Source organism: Crotalus tigris, unplaced genomic scaffold (genome assembly GCF_016545835.1).
Source record: "Crotalus tigris isolate CLP2741 ecotype Arizona unplaced genomic scaffold, ASM1654583v1 scf7180000017710.2780689, whole genome shotgun sequence".
Taxonomy (NCBI): Eukaryota; Metazoa; Chordata; class Lepidosauria; order Squamata; family Viperidae; genus Crotalus; species Crotalus tigris.
In genome coordinates, this window is record NW_024096582.1 from 257,315 (window position 1) to 275,237 (window position 17,923).

General features: G+C 36.2%; 1 protein-coding gene across 7 annotated transcripts in view; it reads right to left on the reverse strand.

Annotated features, from left to right (window-relative positions):
* Positions 1-242: 242 nt before the first annotated feature.
* The window catches only part of CUL2 (cullin 2), a 50,577-nt gene continuing 32,896 nt past the window's right edge, over positions 243-17,923 (reverse strand). For 2 of the 7 annotated variants that reach the window (XM_039338568.1, XM_039338570.1), the window contains 5 exons: positions 15,951-16,017; positions 14,859-15,061; positions 12,052-12,153; positions 8,785-8,901; positions 7,002-7,612 (listed from right to left, as the gene is read on the reverse strand). In XM_039338568.1, coding sequence (XP_039194502.1) covers positions 7,481-7,612; positions 8,785-8,901; positions 12,052-12,153; positions 14,859-15,061; positions 15,951-16,017 — 621 coding nt within the window. In that variant the 3' untranslated portion in view covers positions 7,002-7,480. Of the gene's footprint in view, positions 540-7,001; positions 7,613-8,784; positions 8,902-11,151; positions 11,158-12,051; positions 12,154-14,858; positions 15,062-15,950; positions 16,018-17,923 lie in introns of those variants that run through there. The other 5 variants (XM_039338564.1, XM_039338563.1, XM_039338566.1 and 2 more) reach the window with 5 other exon arrangements.

A 17,923-nucleotide genomic window follows, 5' to 3' on the forward strand; every position in this document is an offset into this window, starting at 1 on the left:
AAATAGGACAATTTTAAACAGAACACCTCTACTGCTCATTTTTTCATAGCATTGCTATGATGTAATATTATTATACTACATCATAGTATGTCATAGGAAATCACACCATGATAGTATATCATATTAGATATAAACATCTGTCACGACTTAAACCTCTAAATAAAAACAATCCTTGGTTCCATTTGCTGAGAAAGATATAGTTTATTAGAGATCAAATGCATTGCAGTATTATAAAGCCAGAAGTAAAAATAGCATGACAAAATCCCTAAGTTCTACTTTTCCATTCCTTAACTGTCTCTTGTTGCCCAATCAGATTCAGACAAGATGTTTTCATAAGTGCAGTTTGGTATGCGGCCCCCTCCTTCTTCCAGTTGGATGACCTTGAAGCAGCTTCTTGAGAAGATACAGCACTTACTTTCATTTCCCCCATTCATCTCCCCTTCCCACAGTTCATGGCAGACTGTCACCTCATAGCAGAGAAGCACAAGCAAGCATAAGATGGCAGCTGAGTCTGCCTTCAGATGTAGAGATGGGAGGGCCTGCAAAATACAGGTAGTTTCTCAACTTATAACCATTTGTTTAGTAACTGTTTAAAGTTATAATGGCACTGAAAAAGTGATTGATGACTTTTTTCATACTTACAATTGTTGCAGTATCCCCATTTTAAAATAATCAAAATTCAGGTGCTTAGCAACTGGCATGTATTTATGACTGTTGACTATCCTGGGGTCATGGGATCACCATTTATAACTCTCTCAGAGAGCTTGCAATTAGCAAAGTCAACCCAGATTTGCTGAACTACAAGATTCACTTAATAACTGCAGTGAATCACTTAAAGGTCTTAAAATGTGGCAAAACTCACTTGACAACAGTCCTGCTTATCAACAGAAATTTTGGATTCGGTTGCAGTCATAGGTCGAGGACTGCCTATAGAACAATTCTAGCCCAAACATTTTTTTTTGTTTTATTTTTTTCCATAACACTGAGGATTTGGAAGCAGCTGGGAAGACACTCAACCTATTCCTCCTGCCTCCTCCCTGTACCTGATTAATTGGGTAACCAAAACCTCCCAAAAGTATAGTTAGTTAATTGCCAAAATGCCAAAATGCCAGGCCCATAATTGGCCAAAATGGCATCGAATATTTGGCATGTTATCTGAAATTGAACTATAGTGATTTACCTAAAGTTGATTTACATGTTGTATATCTGAAAATGATGTACTGAGACCACCCCAAAAACTATTTAAGAATCAGTGCATTGTTTTCTTGTTTTAAGTCTTTCCTGAATTCTTGGAAAAGCTAATGAAGCAAAGAATAGTCCACCAATGGTTTACCAATATTTAGTCTGACCTACTATCCAAAAGAATATTTGGGAGTATATATAACAGCTTCTAATGGAAAATTATATAAGAATAATTATGAATTATTATGGACAAAAGTACAAAAGGATTTAAATGATTGGAAAAAATTACAACTGTCGTTGGGGAGAATTGTAAAAATGAATGTTCTACCAAAGTTTCTTTTTTTGTTTCAAATGATACCCATTTTAAAAAAAGATGCTAATTTGGATGAGTGGCAGAAGGGTATCAATAAATTTATTTGGGCTGGGAAGAAACCAAGGCTGAAGTTTAAGATTTTGCAAGATGCTCGAGAAAGAGGAGGGCTTAATTATATTATGATGCAGCCACATTAACTTTGATAAGCAATTGGCTTAATTTAACAAACAAAAATATTCTTTCTCTTGAAGGGTGGGATTTATTATATGGTTGGCATGCATATTTAATTTTCAATAAGAAAGTAGATCGGGCTTTTAAATCGCATATTTTAAGAAATGCCTTACTTCGAGTCTGGAAGAAGTATTATTACAGGTTAAATTACAAAATACCTATTTGGAGGATTCCTGGACATGCAATTGAGGGGATTTCTAAGGGGATGAATTTTGAAAAAAATTCATATAAAGAATTACTTATTTGGTCAGGTACTGACTGGCAATTAAAATCTTTAGATGTATTAAGGCAAGAAAATATTTTACAGTCATGGTTTCAGTATTTACAAATAGTGGATAGGTGGACTTTAGATAAGAAAGTTGGAATAACATTGGGAGATGAAAATTTGGTAATTCAGATTAAAGATCAGAATCAGGCCCACATAAAAATAATTTATAATTCTTTTATAAGGGGGGGTAGGGGTGGGTGGGTTTGGGGGTTAAATTTTTTTGTTAATTGTTAATAAAACTTTTTCAATAAAAAAAAAGAACTGAGAGTCAAGTTATCACATCCTCATGGGCAAAAGACTAAGATGAAACTGGGAGGTTCCAGTCAAGCAGGGGCGTGACAACTTAGTCTGATTGGGCAGGAGACTGAAATAACCCATTGGATTCTTCAGTCATCATGCTGGAGAACGACATTATTTAGACCAGAGGTCCCAACCTTTGGGGCACCAGGGACTGGGTCTATGGAGAGAGATTTTTCCATGGACCGGAGTGTATGTGGTTTTGTGTGCTTCCTGCATCTCATGGATGGGGCTTTGCTTGTTTGTGCAGACTGGTTGCTGGCATGCTGTGGCCCAGTATTCATCCACAGACCAAGGGTTGGGGATCCCCAATTTAGACTGTTACAGGTAATTCTCCCTGAACTTACAACCACTCATTTTGTGACCAAAGTTACAATTGCACTGACAAACATGATCTTTGACCTCATAGTTACAACTGTCACAACATCTCCATACTTACATGATCATGCTCTGGGTGCTTGGCAACTGGCTCACAATTACAAAGATTACAGTGGCCCAGGATCAGGCAATCACCATTTATGACTTTCCAAGTCAGCTTCCAACAAGTTGTCAATGGGGAAGCCATCAGAAAAGGTTGCAAATTGCACAATGATGTAATGACTACAGTGATTCGCTTAACAATTGTGGTGAAAAGTCATAAATCAGGTATGGTCACATGATGCCCCACTTAATAGCTATACCACTTAACAATTTTTCCAATTGAGATCATAAGTTGAAGAGTGAGTTTTCTTCGTAGAGGTACATAAGGTATAAGGATAAAATAACACTCTCTAAGAACAAAGCTGTCTAGTTATAGAGCCTGGACTGCACCCACCAGTAAAATCCAGATCTGAGTGCATTTGCCCTGGTCTGAGTTCATCAGCACCTTATTCATAACACCATATGAATTCCATCAATAGCTCAGATAGTAAGCTGGCAAACAATCCATTTTTCCCAGAAGAGTAACAGCAGTACATATTAACTAATCTCTCCCCAGGCTGATGGTTCTGATAGCATATTACATTAGAAATAAATATAAATCACAGTAAGGAAGACAAGAGAAGAAGGAATTCTATTAGAGAAACTAAAAAAAATAATGTTTTTTTAATAAAAAGGAACAGGTAATATTTGTCTTTTGTAATTATGTAAGATTTCTTGGAAGCTATCAAGATATAAAAGTGCACTTCTTACCGAAAGATAAAACCCTCTTTATATAGAAATCCAACTGGATTATGAAACCTCCACATAAACAAATTGTGTATTCTAGCAAATAAACCACTGGACTAGCACTGGAGATCACAGGTGACACTCTGTGAGTTAAGAAGGAGAGTGGAGCAGGAAGGTAACTAAGCCCCTGCTGATTGGACCTCCATTGCATTTAAACTGCCCAGAGGTTGTTGGGAAAGCTACAATCTGTAGTTAAGAACGAGGAGGATGGAGCAGGAAAGTAGCTGAGCCCCTGCTGATTGGGCCTCCGTTGTATTTAAAATGTCCAGAGGTTGTTGGAAAAGCTACAATCTATGAGTCAAGAAGGATGGAGCTGGGAAGTAGCTGAGCCCCTGCTGATTGGACCCTCCATTGCATTTAAACTGCCCAGAGGTTGTTGGGAAAGCTACAATCTGTAGTTAAGAAGGAAGAGGGTGGAGCAGGAAAGTAGCGGCCCACCTCTGTGCGCGCATAGGCAGGTTCACTATGTTGCCAGTTTGCCTCGCCTGGCCACTCCGCGTGGTGAGAAGAATGCGCCACTGCCTGCCGAAACCAGGCTGAGGTCTGGATGGCATAGCGCAGGTAACGTGGACTCTCATGCTGCTCGCAGTGCCCCCCTGGAGTCCATGGGTGTGTGAAGAGGGTAAGGCCACTTGTTGGTCTCCTTCAGGGGATGCCTGTTTTTCTCCCTCCCTCATTACAAATATGTTCCCGCCACTCTGCTCTTAACACTGTGCGGCTCTTGTCCAGCAATTTACAGTGGCCTTTCAAGTCATGGCCATTGGGGCTGGCAGACTGTCCCATTCCCCTTGTCCCTTCCTGGGCACAGAGGGGGGGAGGGAGGGAGAGAAGGAACAAAGAAAGAAGAAAGGAAGGGACAATGAGAAGGAGGAAAGGAAGGGACAATGAGAGGGAGGGAAGGAAAGAAGGGACAATGTGAGGGAGGGAAGGAAGGAAGGGACAAGGAGGGAGGGAAGGAATGGACAATGGGAGGGAGGGAAGACACCCGCTAGTCCCACCACCAGAGACCAACAGATCCCCCCATCCCTTCCTTCACCCCCCACAGGCATCCCCCAACCTGAATGATGAGCTGTCTACTCTCCCCCTGGCCATTGACTTTGTCAAAAAGTTGCAAAAGGTGATTACATGACCCTGGGACACTGTGACCATCATAAGTATGAATCATTTGCCAAGCATCCAAATGTAAGTGTGAAAAATGGTCATAAGTCAGTTTTTTCAGTATCGTTGTAACTTCGAAGTCACTAAGTGAATTGTTATAAGTCGAGGATTACCTATACTTTATCATGTTTTTCTTTTTTTTTTTAGTTATCAAGTTTTTGACACCTTGCTAGGCGACTAGTGGTACTCGGATATTGCCATATCCTAAAAGTGGTACAATGGGTGAAAAGGTTGAGAAGGCCTGGACTAAGGTATTGACTGCATTCTTGGATAAATCTGGTGGGAGCAGGATAGAGCTGGTTTGTTCACTCTTGTTCTTCATGGCCTCTCAGTGTCTCAGTACTACTGATCATGAAATCCTTCTGGACTGGTTCTGGAAGTTGGGGATGGCCAGCAGTGTTCTGCCCATTTTCCTCCTTCCTCCAGAATCAGTTCCACTCAATGTTGATAATGGAGGGAGAGAGATCCAGCTGGTGGTCCCCCCTTAGTGTGGTGCCTCAGGGCTCGGTATTCTCTCTCGTCCCATTTAATAGCTATATGAAGCTGTTGGGTGACAGCTTGTGGTATCCTCAGCATGATGCCTGGTTTTATATTTCTATCGCCATGCTACCTGAGTGATGCCTAGGTTTTGTCTCAGTGCCTGGAGGCTGTGGAGGTCTGGATGGGACACAAGAGATTCAGCTCAACCCAAGCAAAATCAAGTGGCTCTGGGTTTTGGACCTCCTGGTTCCAGAGACTTTCTATTTTGAATCTGGATTGAGTCACACCAGTTCAGATATTCACAATCTGGTAGTCCTTCTAGACTCATAGCTCCTACTCAAAGAGCAGATGGCAGCCACAGCAAGAAGGGTTTTTGCATAGCTTAGGGCTATGTATTAGTATTCCTGGACTCGGTCAGTCACGCCCTTGTGACTTCCAGAATGGACTATTGCAATGACCAATATGCGAAGTTGCCCTTGAAAAATGAAAGCTTCAACTGGTGCAAAATGCAATGGTGCAGGCAGTTCCTGGTGCTAATTACTCACCATGTGACAACATTGCTCTGCGAGCTGCACTAGAGTCTGGTGTGCTTCTGGGTGCTATTCAAAATGTGGTCATCACTTTAAAGCCCTTTATGGCTTAGGACTGAGTTACTTACAGGACCTTCACTCCCCAATTGTTTCTACTCATCCTATCTAATATGGCAGAAAGGGCGTACTTCTGGATATTTTCAGCTGGAACGTCGATAGGTGGGACTCCCCCCCCCAAAAGACTCTTTTCTGCTGTATCATTCACTGTTTGGAAAATCAGTCCTCCTGAGATTGGATTGGCCCCATCCCTGTAGGCCTTTTGCAAGGCCTTGGAAACCAGGTTTTGTGCTCAAGCCTATAGAGCAAGGGCATGGATGAGAGCCTGTCTCTTGGTTGTATGGCTTATAGATTAGAATGTGTCTTGTGGCTATCTATTTTTATTTTTGTTTTAAGCCCATTTTGTGTTTATGTTTGATTTTAATCTGCCTGGAGTCACGTAACAGTGTATGAGTAAATAATGAAGGTGGGATATGAATAAATAAAAATCAAGTAAATAAATAAATAATCAATGCATTTAATTTTACTATAGTTTTCTTTCACAGATGCTATGAAGAATTTTAATTTGGATCTATTCTTTCTACACAGATGTTATAAGGATTAGAAGATGTTCATTGACAAAATTATTATACAGAGATTTTGTCTAAAGGAGCCAAGCAGGGAAAGGGTGGGGGGGAGGGAAGGCTGGATTTTGTAATTCACAAGGACTTTTAAAAATTCTTATCATTATTCAACATTATTTTAATGCAACAAAACCAAGCAGTGGTTTAGTGATACTTTGTTAAATATTCAAGTACTTGAAATCTTAGTGTAAACTTATTAAGTGGAACCATTTCTCACTGTGAGTTAGGTAGCCTGGTTCATAATAACTTTTCTTCACAATTTGAGTTGTCAAAAATGCCATCATATAAATGAAAATTGATGTAATAAAGTAGCCTTTAATTTTTCTCTTCCTATGAGGGCAACTACATGGAAAGGGGGAGCATTTTAAAACTTATTCCTGCCTTCTAAGACAAATCCAATCACAGTGAGGTAGCATCACATGATCCATTCTTTCATAGATACAATCAGCAGAAGAGTAACCACCTGAACAGAATTATCCCTTTTGCAAGCTGGCTCCTAAACAGAGTAATTTGGAAATACAATCACTAATTTTACAGAGCAAGGGCATCCCTAAATATGAGCTAAATCCTGCTGATCAAACAGTAAAATGCCCAGGAATGAGCTACAAAGATGCTTAACAGTGAAAACAATAATTCAATTTATAAATTAAAACAAGTTGCACCACATATTCCATTTTTTATTTATTTGATAAGCAGTAGTACTGTGTTTGTCTTTTTTACATTTCAGTGTAGATACAATTATTATGTTATCTGCCATATTACAATATTTAGTCTGTCTTAAGTTTGTTTTTTAAGATACATTAAAAAAACATCAACTGCAAACATGGGAGGATGGAGAGGTGGAAGGGGAAGAATGGTATCCAACCAAAATGTCCACATTTCAGCAAGACTTCACTCATTCTCTTTTAATAAAGTTTTAAGAAATGTCATAATGACATGAGCTCGGGATAACTATAGGCTTTTTTCTTCACTGATGCTCAGGACGTGGCACTGGTGATGTTGTAAACAGCAGAAAAAACAGGGGATGCCAAGTGACCAATTATGGAGGCACCACAGACCTGTTTTTTTCCCCACAGAACACACCAAGCAGAGACAGAAACAATCTCCTTACAGCCATATCTGCAGAATATTAAACTCATGCTACATAGCTGTACTCGTCTGCCGAGGCCTGGCTCCGTTCAATGTACTGTTTGTCTATCAGAACTTCAATACACTTCTTAATCATGCTGATACTTGGGTTAAACCTAGCTCTTGATTGGCTAATTACCTGTGCAAAGGAGAGAAGAAAGAAAACCTGATGTAAATGCTGCCTAATTAAAGGAGATGGGGGGAAGGGGATTTCAAAACCAAGCCAAGTACACACACACACACTAGAATAGATATACCGTATATGCTGGCGTAGAAGGCGACTTCTGCAAGCGCTAAAATCGGCGCCAAAGACGGGGGTCGTCTTATACGCTGAGTCGTCTTATACAACGGAAATACTGATAGTTTCCGGCGTATAAGACGACGTTCTAGGAATGCGGCTCGGCGACAAAGATGGGGGTCGTCTTATACGCCGGGTCGCCTTGTACGCCGGCATATACGGTAGATAGATATAGATATATTTTAACAGAGATACATTTTTCCAAAATTGCAGGCCAGTTCGTGTATTTCTGGAGCAAGTGAAGAGCTTGGGGCAAAGTTCCTAATTCATGCAGAGGCAACAATGTCTAGGATCACAACTTTTGGAAAAGGAAAAATACTATCACTCAATTCATGCTTGGATACTAATATGCCATGTTAGTATCACCATGAACAGGCTCAGAATTGCATATAAACAAAACCATTTACATTCAAGCATCATCAACAATCTTTCTGATGCAAGACAACATATTTTAAGCTGGTCAGATGATGGAGGTTAAAGAATACTGAGCATGACATTATATATCATGATATGTACCTGTAACCCACTATAGTCCTTGCTTAATGATGTTGCTTAGTGCCATTATGAAATTATGAGGACCTCCTTCCCCAAAAGCTATTTACAACCTGGTTCAGGAGTTGTACATACTCTCTTTGATGGTGGTCAAATGACTTCATTTCAGATGCTTAGTAATTGTTTGACTTTTATGACTTTTTTGCTGCTTTCTGTTTTTTTCAGCTGGTTTCCATCAAAAACCACTGATGATACATTGATTCGCTTATCAACTATGGTGTTTGCTTAATGATCACCAGAAAAAAGTTGTAAAATTGATCTCATGAGTGCCTTGACTAATGGCCATCATGACTTATGACAGAAAATCCCCAGATTCCATTACATTCATAAGTCGAGGAGTACAACATGTAACACGTCACACCTTACTTCATCTTGCACAGGACAACCAGCTTATTTCAATTGGCCCAACTAACCACCCCACTTAACAAGATTTCTACTCGCCAAGTGGCACATAATCTTACCTCCTGAATGAGAGCATTGTGTCGCAACAACTTTCGTGCTTTCATGATGCGGACGATTGCAGCTTGAAGGTACATTTTCCTATCTTCATCTACAGCACTTCTTGTTTGCTCCATTTCCTGCAATACAAGACAGTATAATTCAGTGGGTTATTAGCTGTGATCACCTGCAGAGCCATCCTTATTCAAACGGTATATAGTCTTTTGTGATCCGGGTGAAAACTATTATTTTCTTAATAAGCTATATGGAAGAAGCTAATCCTTTGGTTTAGTTTAGAAACTAAATGAAACATGAATGAGGGACCATGGTAATCCTTTGCTTTAGCTTCTTTTCCAGAGTTTAAACCAGTGTTTTGCAAAGTTGGCAACTTTAAGATCTGTGGACTTTAATTCCCAGAATTCTCCGGTCAACACGGGGAAACTGACTCATCTAAAAGTTGCCAAGTTTGAAAACCCCTGATTTAAACAAAGAGGTTGATAGCTAAAAATAGATCTAAGTAGGCCATACTTGGTTTGATCCTGTAAAGCAACTTTTCTGAAGTAATTTCATTGGGACCACATACCAGTTATATTGCGCTTTAGCTTTCAATGTTACTCAAATCCAGGCAATACGATGCAGACCTTAAGTAAATCTTTTATCTATTATTATAGTACAGATATTCAAACAAACTATGCCTATGTTCTTACAAATTCTGGATTCACTGAATATTCCTAAATCCCATTGTAGAAATCCAAATAATGTTCTATATGGAGACAAAACACTAAGAATTCTTCTTTCCTCTCTTTGATAAATGAAGTCACCATAGAGTACATTAAGTACTTTTGCAGCAGCTGTGTATAAATCTTAAACTCAAAGGAAATATGCCACTGAATACCAAACTGCTAGATGCAACTACAACAGAGAATTACTATTTTGTGTTTCCGAGTTTCCTGGGATTATCAGGGGAGGATGGAAAAGAGAATGTTTAACTAAATGAACCAGTAGCCAAATTCAGTTCAGCTCATCTTTTAATCAGAACCAGAAAGATTCCAGACACAGTAAAAATGGAATATTATGGAACTATCATTAAAGATAAAAAAGAATTGATAATTTTAAGATCTTAAACATGGACAACATTTATTTTACTGTTCTTTAAATCTGATTATCAGATTATAAAATCTGAAATGAAATCAACAAGAATACTTTTTCAGAATGTGAAGTATAGTGCTATAAACTGCTAAAGTTAAGGAACAAAATAACCCCCCCCCCATGTACATTGAAAAACAAATACTTTTGAGAAAACATGGTCAAACACCTTAAAAACAAAGAGTAATTTCAACCATTTTAGAGGCGCTTACTACCTTAATAAGTACATTTAGCATTGCTTTGCCAAAGACTCTTATTGGATCAGTGGAATAATAAGTACAATGTGATACTTGTTGTGAAATTGAAGTTCAAGACACATTAATTCTTAGCTGTTCTAGATATTTCCTAAAACATATGGCTGAAATAAACATTCCAAGTTTATTTTGTAATTTTGAGGCTGCATTCATTATTAACATGTTGAAGTAAGCAGGACTGCTAGCTTACAGAACCAATGAGATCGCAAGTGATCCTATGAAGAAAAAATTTTCGGCCAACTTTGGCTAATAATGTCTTCCTAGAAAGATATTTTATTATGCAAGTAGCACAATAACTACATTTGAAATAGTTTAAAACAAATTAATGTAAATGATAAAATTCAGAAAGTATTTTCAACAAAAACATTCTTTGTACAAAAAAAAAATTATTTGAAGATAAATGTATAATTTATATAGTGGTAATGCCATTTTGGCTATCATTTCCAAAATAGGGTACTGGCTAATAAAATTAATTTTAGATAATTATGGTAAAATTGTATTAGAAACATCTGGTGTGAATTGTTATATTTATTAATGTAATAATGTTGACAATGTATTAATGATCATAATGCTCTTGAATAGTGTTACTAATTTAAATATACCCAAATCATTAGTAAACAAATAAATAAAATACAAAATAAGTGTCTTGTGGGGAAACCTACATATCCCTTGTAAGTTAAAGGGAAATGATAAATAGAATTATTGCATGTTGAAGCAAATCAGAGATGTTCTGAACAAAAACAGATAGTAAAGAAAATAAATGAAGAATTAATGTCATAACCTTATTTGGAAATAAATACCATTAAACATATGGGCACTGATCATATAGGCTAGAATTATAAAGAATGAAATAAATATAAAATAAACAGATAAAGCTATCTAAATTTACTAGCAACATCCACAGGCAGCAGAAACCACCATGTTGCTTACTTATACGCAATAAACAATTCTGGCTCCCTGCGGTGTCTGGAAGTGGTAAATGGATCTTACCTTGCACTAAAAATGCATAGGGGTTGCATTTCCAAAAAAGATTCCAAGTTATGTCAAAGAGTAGAGAATAGGTAGTTTTCACCAGATGAAATGAAAAAGAACCAAGCAGCAATAAATCAGAAAACAGAATATGCTATTTTTTATGTTTGTTTTTTATGGCTGTTAATTTTGAAAAGATACACATTTAGAAATATTTCGGATTCTCCCCTCTAAAATATATTTTCCATCTCATTTTGAAGGAATTTATTTATTTATTTGTATTTAACTGCTGAATTACTAAAAATAAAAATAAAAAAAAAATCCTGAATTTGCCTTCAATTGCCCCAAACCTTCAGGAATATAACATTTTTTTAAAAAAAAAAAATTAGAAAAGCTAGTTAGGTAGAAGTGTTAAACAAGCTGCTTTTTGATTATTTATTTCTGATATTATTAGTAAATGTTTGATGTAGTTTTAAAGAAGACCTGCTGAAAGTAATGAACTTTTGTTAGTCACGATTTCAATGGGCTTCCTCTCTATATTATTAACTGGGGGTTCCAACCCATAGTTGAGACAATGTAACCCTAGAAAGGGAATGTCAACAAGTATGCTCCCAGATTGCTAATCTCACAAAGTCTGCAACTGTTTCCATGTTCCACTTTTATGTTTCATTAAGTGGCAACCCTAAGTCAGTTGTTTGGGCTCAGCTGCTAATCAATGTCAGGACTGGTTAGTACTGGGATAAGGAAGGACTTTGTAGACAAGCCTTGGAAGCCCATAAATTATTTTGGAAGGAAAGGATGCCAAGAAAGCTGTACAGAAATGTCCAGAAGTGAGCTTGACTTAAAAGAGATGTTATTCAGTGTTAGGTCCCTTGTGAAATACAGCTTATATACATTATTATTGACATTAGCAATACTTGCCTGGGGGGTGTCTTTTTGCATTGAAGTAGTGATTTTAAATTTTGTTCGTTTACTGCTAAAATTCATATTTAATGAAAAAGTGGACTCTGCCTCTATATCTTCCTGCAAGAAAAAAAAAGAGTGTTTTTCCTCCTTTCACACACATATAAATGATGCCAAACATATCAACAACTTGTCAGTTTAAGGGAAAGCATCTTGCTTTGAAAATCTGTGCTTGCATATGGATTACATCTCCACTGATGAAATATAAACATATTGCTACTTATTCAATTTGGCAAGTTTGAACTATTTCAATTCTCTACAGAGCATCTTGGATGCCTAAGATAGTGAAAGTACTCCATATGTTTTCAAACTAACCCCAATATAATTCTTTCAATAAAAGAAACACAGAAACATTCATGTTAGTAAGATTAACATGTAGTAAATGTGATCTTTTTGGAAAATATCTTTTGGCAACAGAGGAGAATATTTTGTAGTTAAGAGGCCCAAAAGCAAAACAGCATGACTTTAGAAGCAACTTACTTTCAGTTTATTGGCTAGAAATAACATTAAGGGTAGGTTTAAATTATAGTGACAAAAGGCACATTTTAATACTACCATTGGCTCTACGACGGCATTTGCATCATAATTTGTAGAGTATCAATCAATAAGACGTATTCGGTCAATGATCAGAAAAATTTAAAAGAACAAAATAAAAACTGAGTGAAACAAACAAATACAATAACAAACTAACAATAGCAAAGTAAATAACAATATGAAATTAACTCCTCAAATGCTATATTAATACAATTTTTGCCCAGGAGATAGATCTAAAACATTAATAGGTATAAAATAAAAACCACATATTCTCTATAATTAACCGTTAAGATATACCAAACCAAGTAGTATTTTAAAACAAAAGATAAATAATTCTTTGATCTATTGTATTTTGCTTTTATTGTAGAATACAAAATTGAGCTATGACACTTATAATGAATGGTTTTAAATCCTGAAGGAGAAGGTTCCTGTAAAAATTTATATGGCTTCCCAGGCAATTTGGGATACAATGTAGAGTGACCTAATGTATCTGTAAAATTCACAAGGCAAAAATAGGTGTGTCACTGTTTCAATGTCCTTTTTCATCACATGGGCACAATTTGTAGAGTAACCTACAACTAGATGAGCTCATATGATATGCCATGCTAACTTACATGCCATGGGACAGGATACATGCCGTATGTTAAGCCAATACCAAACAGTTCATGAATGACCTAATGACACAATGTTAATTTTCCTCTCTCAGCTAATTTACATGGTATCACATGTAAATGGTACACTTGGGTACTCTCTGGGCTACAGTAGAGCACGCAAGCAAGTCCTTAAAATATTTGTATCTGACGTCTGAAGTTCTTTTCAAATGTCCACGAGTTAATACAGAGAACCACAATTCTAAAGTGTGACCAATGGGATTCTTAGGAGTCGCCCCTCCCTTTCTCTTTCTTTTCTGAAGAGAAAGTCATATTTAAAATAAATTTTCAAAGCTCTATGAATTTCAAGTCCTTTGCCAAGTACATCAGGACTGTGTTCAAGAAGCTTAAAAAGCATTTGGGTGGTTTATAGAAATGAAGAATGGAAAATGCTAAGCACACCAACAACACTTTTTAAGCAGTTATATACAAATAAATATTTCAAATCCACTGAAAGTAAATTTGAAGCAACAATTCAGCTCTTTCAAAAAATAACTTATACACAAAGACATCTCTAGAAAACAACAGCTTTTGGTAAAATGGCTAAACTGCTTCAATGTCTAGGAAACCTTTGTATTTAAAAAGTAAATTCAATACAGAATATAATTTTAATTTTAAACCATTGTTGGACTACAGCCTTATCCACAGAATCATGCTATCTCCAAAATTTTAAACTTCATGTCTTAATTTAATGTATAATGCATGCTTTACATCAGGGGTGTCAAACTTGTCATCTGATGTGTCGCGACGTTTCGCGACTTTTTTTCCATTGCCAGCAATGGGGTGGGCGCAGTTTTGCCATGACACATCCAGCCCATGGGCTGGCAGTTTCACACCCCTACTTTACATTAATGCTTTACTTACCGTATATGCCGGCATATTAGACGACTTCCGGAAGCGCTAAACTCGGCACCAAAGATGGGGGTCGTCTTATACGCCGAGTTGTCTTATACGCCAGAAATACTGGTAGTTTCCGGAGTATAAGACAACGTTCTAGGAAGGCGACTCGGCGATAAAGACGGGGGTCGCCTTATACGCCGGGTCGCCTAATACGCCGGCATATACGGTACTATCTATAGTGTTTTTTGAACTGAACTAACAAGTTTTTAACATAAAGTTCAATAGGGGGACTTGAACATTTTTGATCATAAAATGATTATAAAGTATATTACAATATTATAAGCTTCTTTTTTAAAACTAATTTTCATTAGAGAGGTTTTTCACAGAGGAAAAAATAATATAAATTTAAAGAAAAAAAAAGAAAAGTAATGTGGGTAATAAATAAAAGAAAAAGACAGAAAAGAAAAAAGAAATAATTTCTGATGCTCTTTACAGCAGTTATAAATTTTCACTTTATCCTCTCTATATTCAGTGACTTTTTAACCATATTCTGAGAATACGATAAGCTTCTAAAGATACATTAGAATATATTTGCTTCATAATAGTTCAGTTTTGTTACTAATCTGTATTTCTTTATCTGTACCTGTTTTTCTTATTTGTACCATCTATTATTCCTATTTTTTCAAAACATATAATAGAAAAACGCCACCCCCCCCAAACGTGTCCTTTTTTGTAACTTACCTTATCTGAGTCATGGTTGATCATTTTGACATCAAGTAATGATTTGATAGTTTTGGTCAGCTCCTTCTCATTCATTTGTGTGCTATCCTGGAGCTCTTTGTAACTGACGATTTCACTATTGTTAAAGGCCAGCAGCACTGCCATTTGGTAAGTGGTAACCATGGCTACATAGGGTTTGCACAAATAATTCATTTTGACCTCGCCTGCAAGTTAAGTATAAAGATAATGAATTAATTGAATTAAACCTCAAAAATTATTAATAAAGCCTCACTTCATTCCTCCAACCTGGAGGCAGGAAGAAAGCCATATTTGATCCAAGGATATAGCAAAACAAGAACTGAATTTGCAAGACTGTCCTGAAGAGAAATTAGATTTTTAAAAAGGATGCTACAGGTAGCCTTTGATTTATGACCAGAACTGAGCCCAAAATTTATGTTGCTAAGCGAGACCATTGTTAAAGAGAATTTTGCACTATTTTGTGACCTTTCTTGACAAAGTTGTTAAGTGAAACACTATAATTGTTAAGTTAATAACACGGCTGTTAAGCAAATCTGGCTTCTCCATTGACTTTGCTTGTCAGAAGGTTACAAACGGTGATCATATGACCCCAGGACACTGTAACCGTCATAAACATGAGTCAGTTGCCAAGCACCTGAATTTTGATCAAATGACTGTGGGATGCTGCAATGGTCTTAAGTCACCTTTTTCAATGCAGTTGTAACTGTGAATAGTTATTAAATGAACTGTTATAAGTCGAGGATTACCTGTACTTTGAAAATTATAGGGGATACAGAAGCATTTTTTTAAATTTAAATTACAATGCTTGATTTAGTTTTTCTCCTGAAAAAAAAATCAATCGAGAATATAAAATATAAAATTTAAAACAATTGATTTTTCAGATAATAACCACAAGAGATATAACAAAAATATCCAACTGAGATATATTAAGATAACCAGATTAGCTAAAATAGAGAAAATAATTTAAGGCTTATCATCATCTTCATCAAAATTTCAAAAGATGTGCAATATACATTTCAACTAAGCAAAACAGTTATTCTTTCAAAAGCTAAGGATCATATAAATTTATTTTACCTGTGCAAAGATAATGTAACCAGGTAAGTTTCCTTCCACTGAAATGTTGACTGTAAAATAATTCAAACTGAAAAACAAAACAACCATTTTGGTCAAATATTTCAAGGGCAGAAAAAAATATTTTTAAAAACATTAAAAATAATGATCTTATCTGAAACACAACAAAGGTTAATTAAAAATAAGCATTTTAGATAGTCTATCTAAGATCAAAGTGGAATAATTGAATTACACATAGTAAAAATATTCATCTCTATATTGTAAAAAAGTTCTACTTCTGAATGCAGGACCCTGGACAATGAAGCAAAACTTAACTGAATATCACATCACAGAAACAACAATGATTTTTCAGTGCTTCTCAGTTTACATTCATTCACCTTCACAGAGATGAGAAACACCCGATTTATTCAAAGCTACCCAAGACATCTTAAAATTCTAACTCTTCCTCCCCAACCTGAAAAACCGGATCCAATTTATTTGCACCCTGCAAGGTAGTCCAGTCAAGAAGCACAACTAGAAATATTAGCACTATCTGTATTGTAAAGGTACATTAACAGAATCTTGCAAGACTGAAAGTTATTTTCTCCCCTTTCTTTTATTTTCCGAACTTTTCCTTTCTGGAAAGTTTCCATAGGAAACTGTGGGCTGACGTATCTTTTACACACTAATTGTTGGTGTTAAGTTGGTGATCATCACCGCATAATATTACAATTTGCTACTATAGATTTATTACGCAACTTTAGAAGTTGTGGGTGCTTCATCACTGGAGGTTTTTAAGAAAAGACTGCACAGCCACTTGTCTGAAATGGTATAGGATCTCCTGCTTGGGCAGGCGGTTGGATTAGAAGACCTCCAAGGCCCCGTTGAGCAATATTTTGTTTTTTATACTCAGAGCTACTTTTAAATGAATTTGTACATTTTTATATAACCTGGCAACAATGTGCCCCAAATCACCATCAATCCCATTTGAAAATGGAGACTGTAGAGAAATTGGGAACTACTTTTAAGAAGTCCACATCATCATCATAGATAGGAGAAATGGGACACCTTACTTTTTTATTCATTGGGCATCTCAAACTCCTAAAGACATAACCTAAAGAACATGAAAAATGTTCTAGCTAGCAATTTCTTATTGGATGATGATTAAAAGACGTTTAGGAGCCCCAGTACTAAAATTGTGCTTCAAAAGTTGCAAATCAATTCTCAACAATAAGCCACACTGCACAGTAGTCTATTATCATAACAAAAACATTCAGAACAGGAACAATAGTACCGCCATTCCTTTAGCTGTTTATTTTAACAGGACAAGCTGTTTTCTGAGAAACTTCAAACAGCATTTAGAACAATTTGTCCTTTGACGAAAGAAAAATGGAAGAGGCTTTTTACAGATTCTTAAATAACTCTAAAAAGTATTTTGAATTTCTTGCTACAGCAATTGCAAAAAGATAAACCTCACATTAATGACTTTCTATGAAATATTAAAAGTATGCATTACACGAGTACCTATTTAATCCCATAAGTCAAGTGCACACACCTTAATTGATGTTTTATGAAATTAATACCCAGTGTGGAAGTTAGTACAATATCATTTAATTTAACTGATTTAAATTTTATTTCCCAAGCCTCAGAATATGGGGTGTCTGTCTTCTCCTGCTGCCATCATGAGATTTAAAAGAAGAAAGAATAAATGTTCTATTTTATAGCTCTTTTTTCCCTGAAATGAACTAAAAATAAAAAGCAAATTCTAGCTAAATTCAAATAATATTAGTCAATTACCTCTAATCTAATGAATCCAAAAGCAAACACATAATTTGATAAACACAAAGTTCTCATTGAGGATCAAGCTGGCTTTCCATTTGCAAAATGTGCAAGGAAGTCAATTAAGAATTTGCTTATTACACAATTTTATCTAACTGTAAAGAAGTACACAAAAAAAGCTAAACATTCTGTCAATTCTTTAACAGCTGTCTTGAATG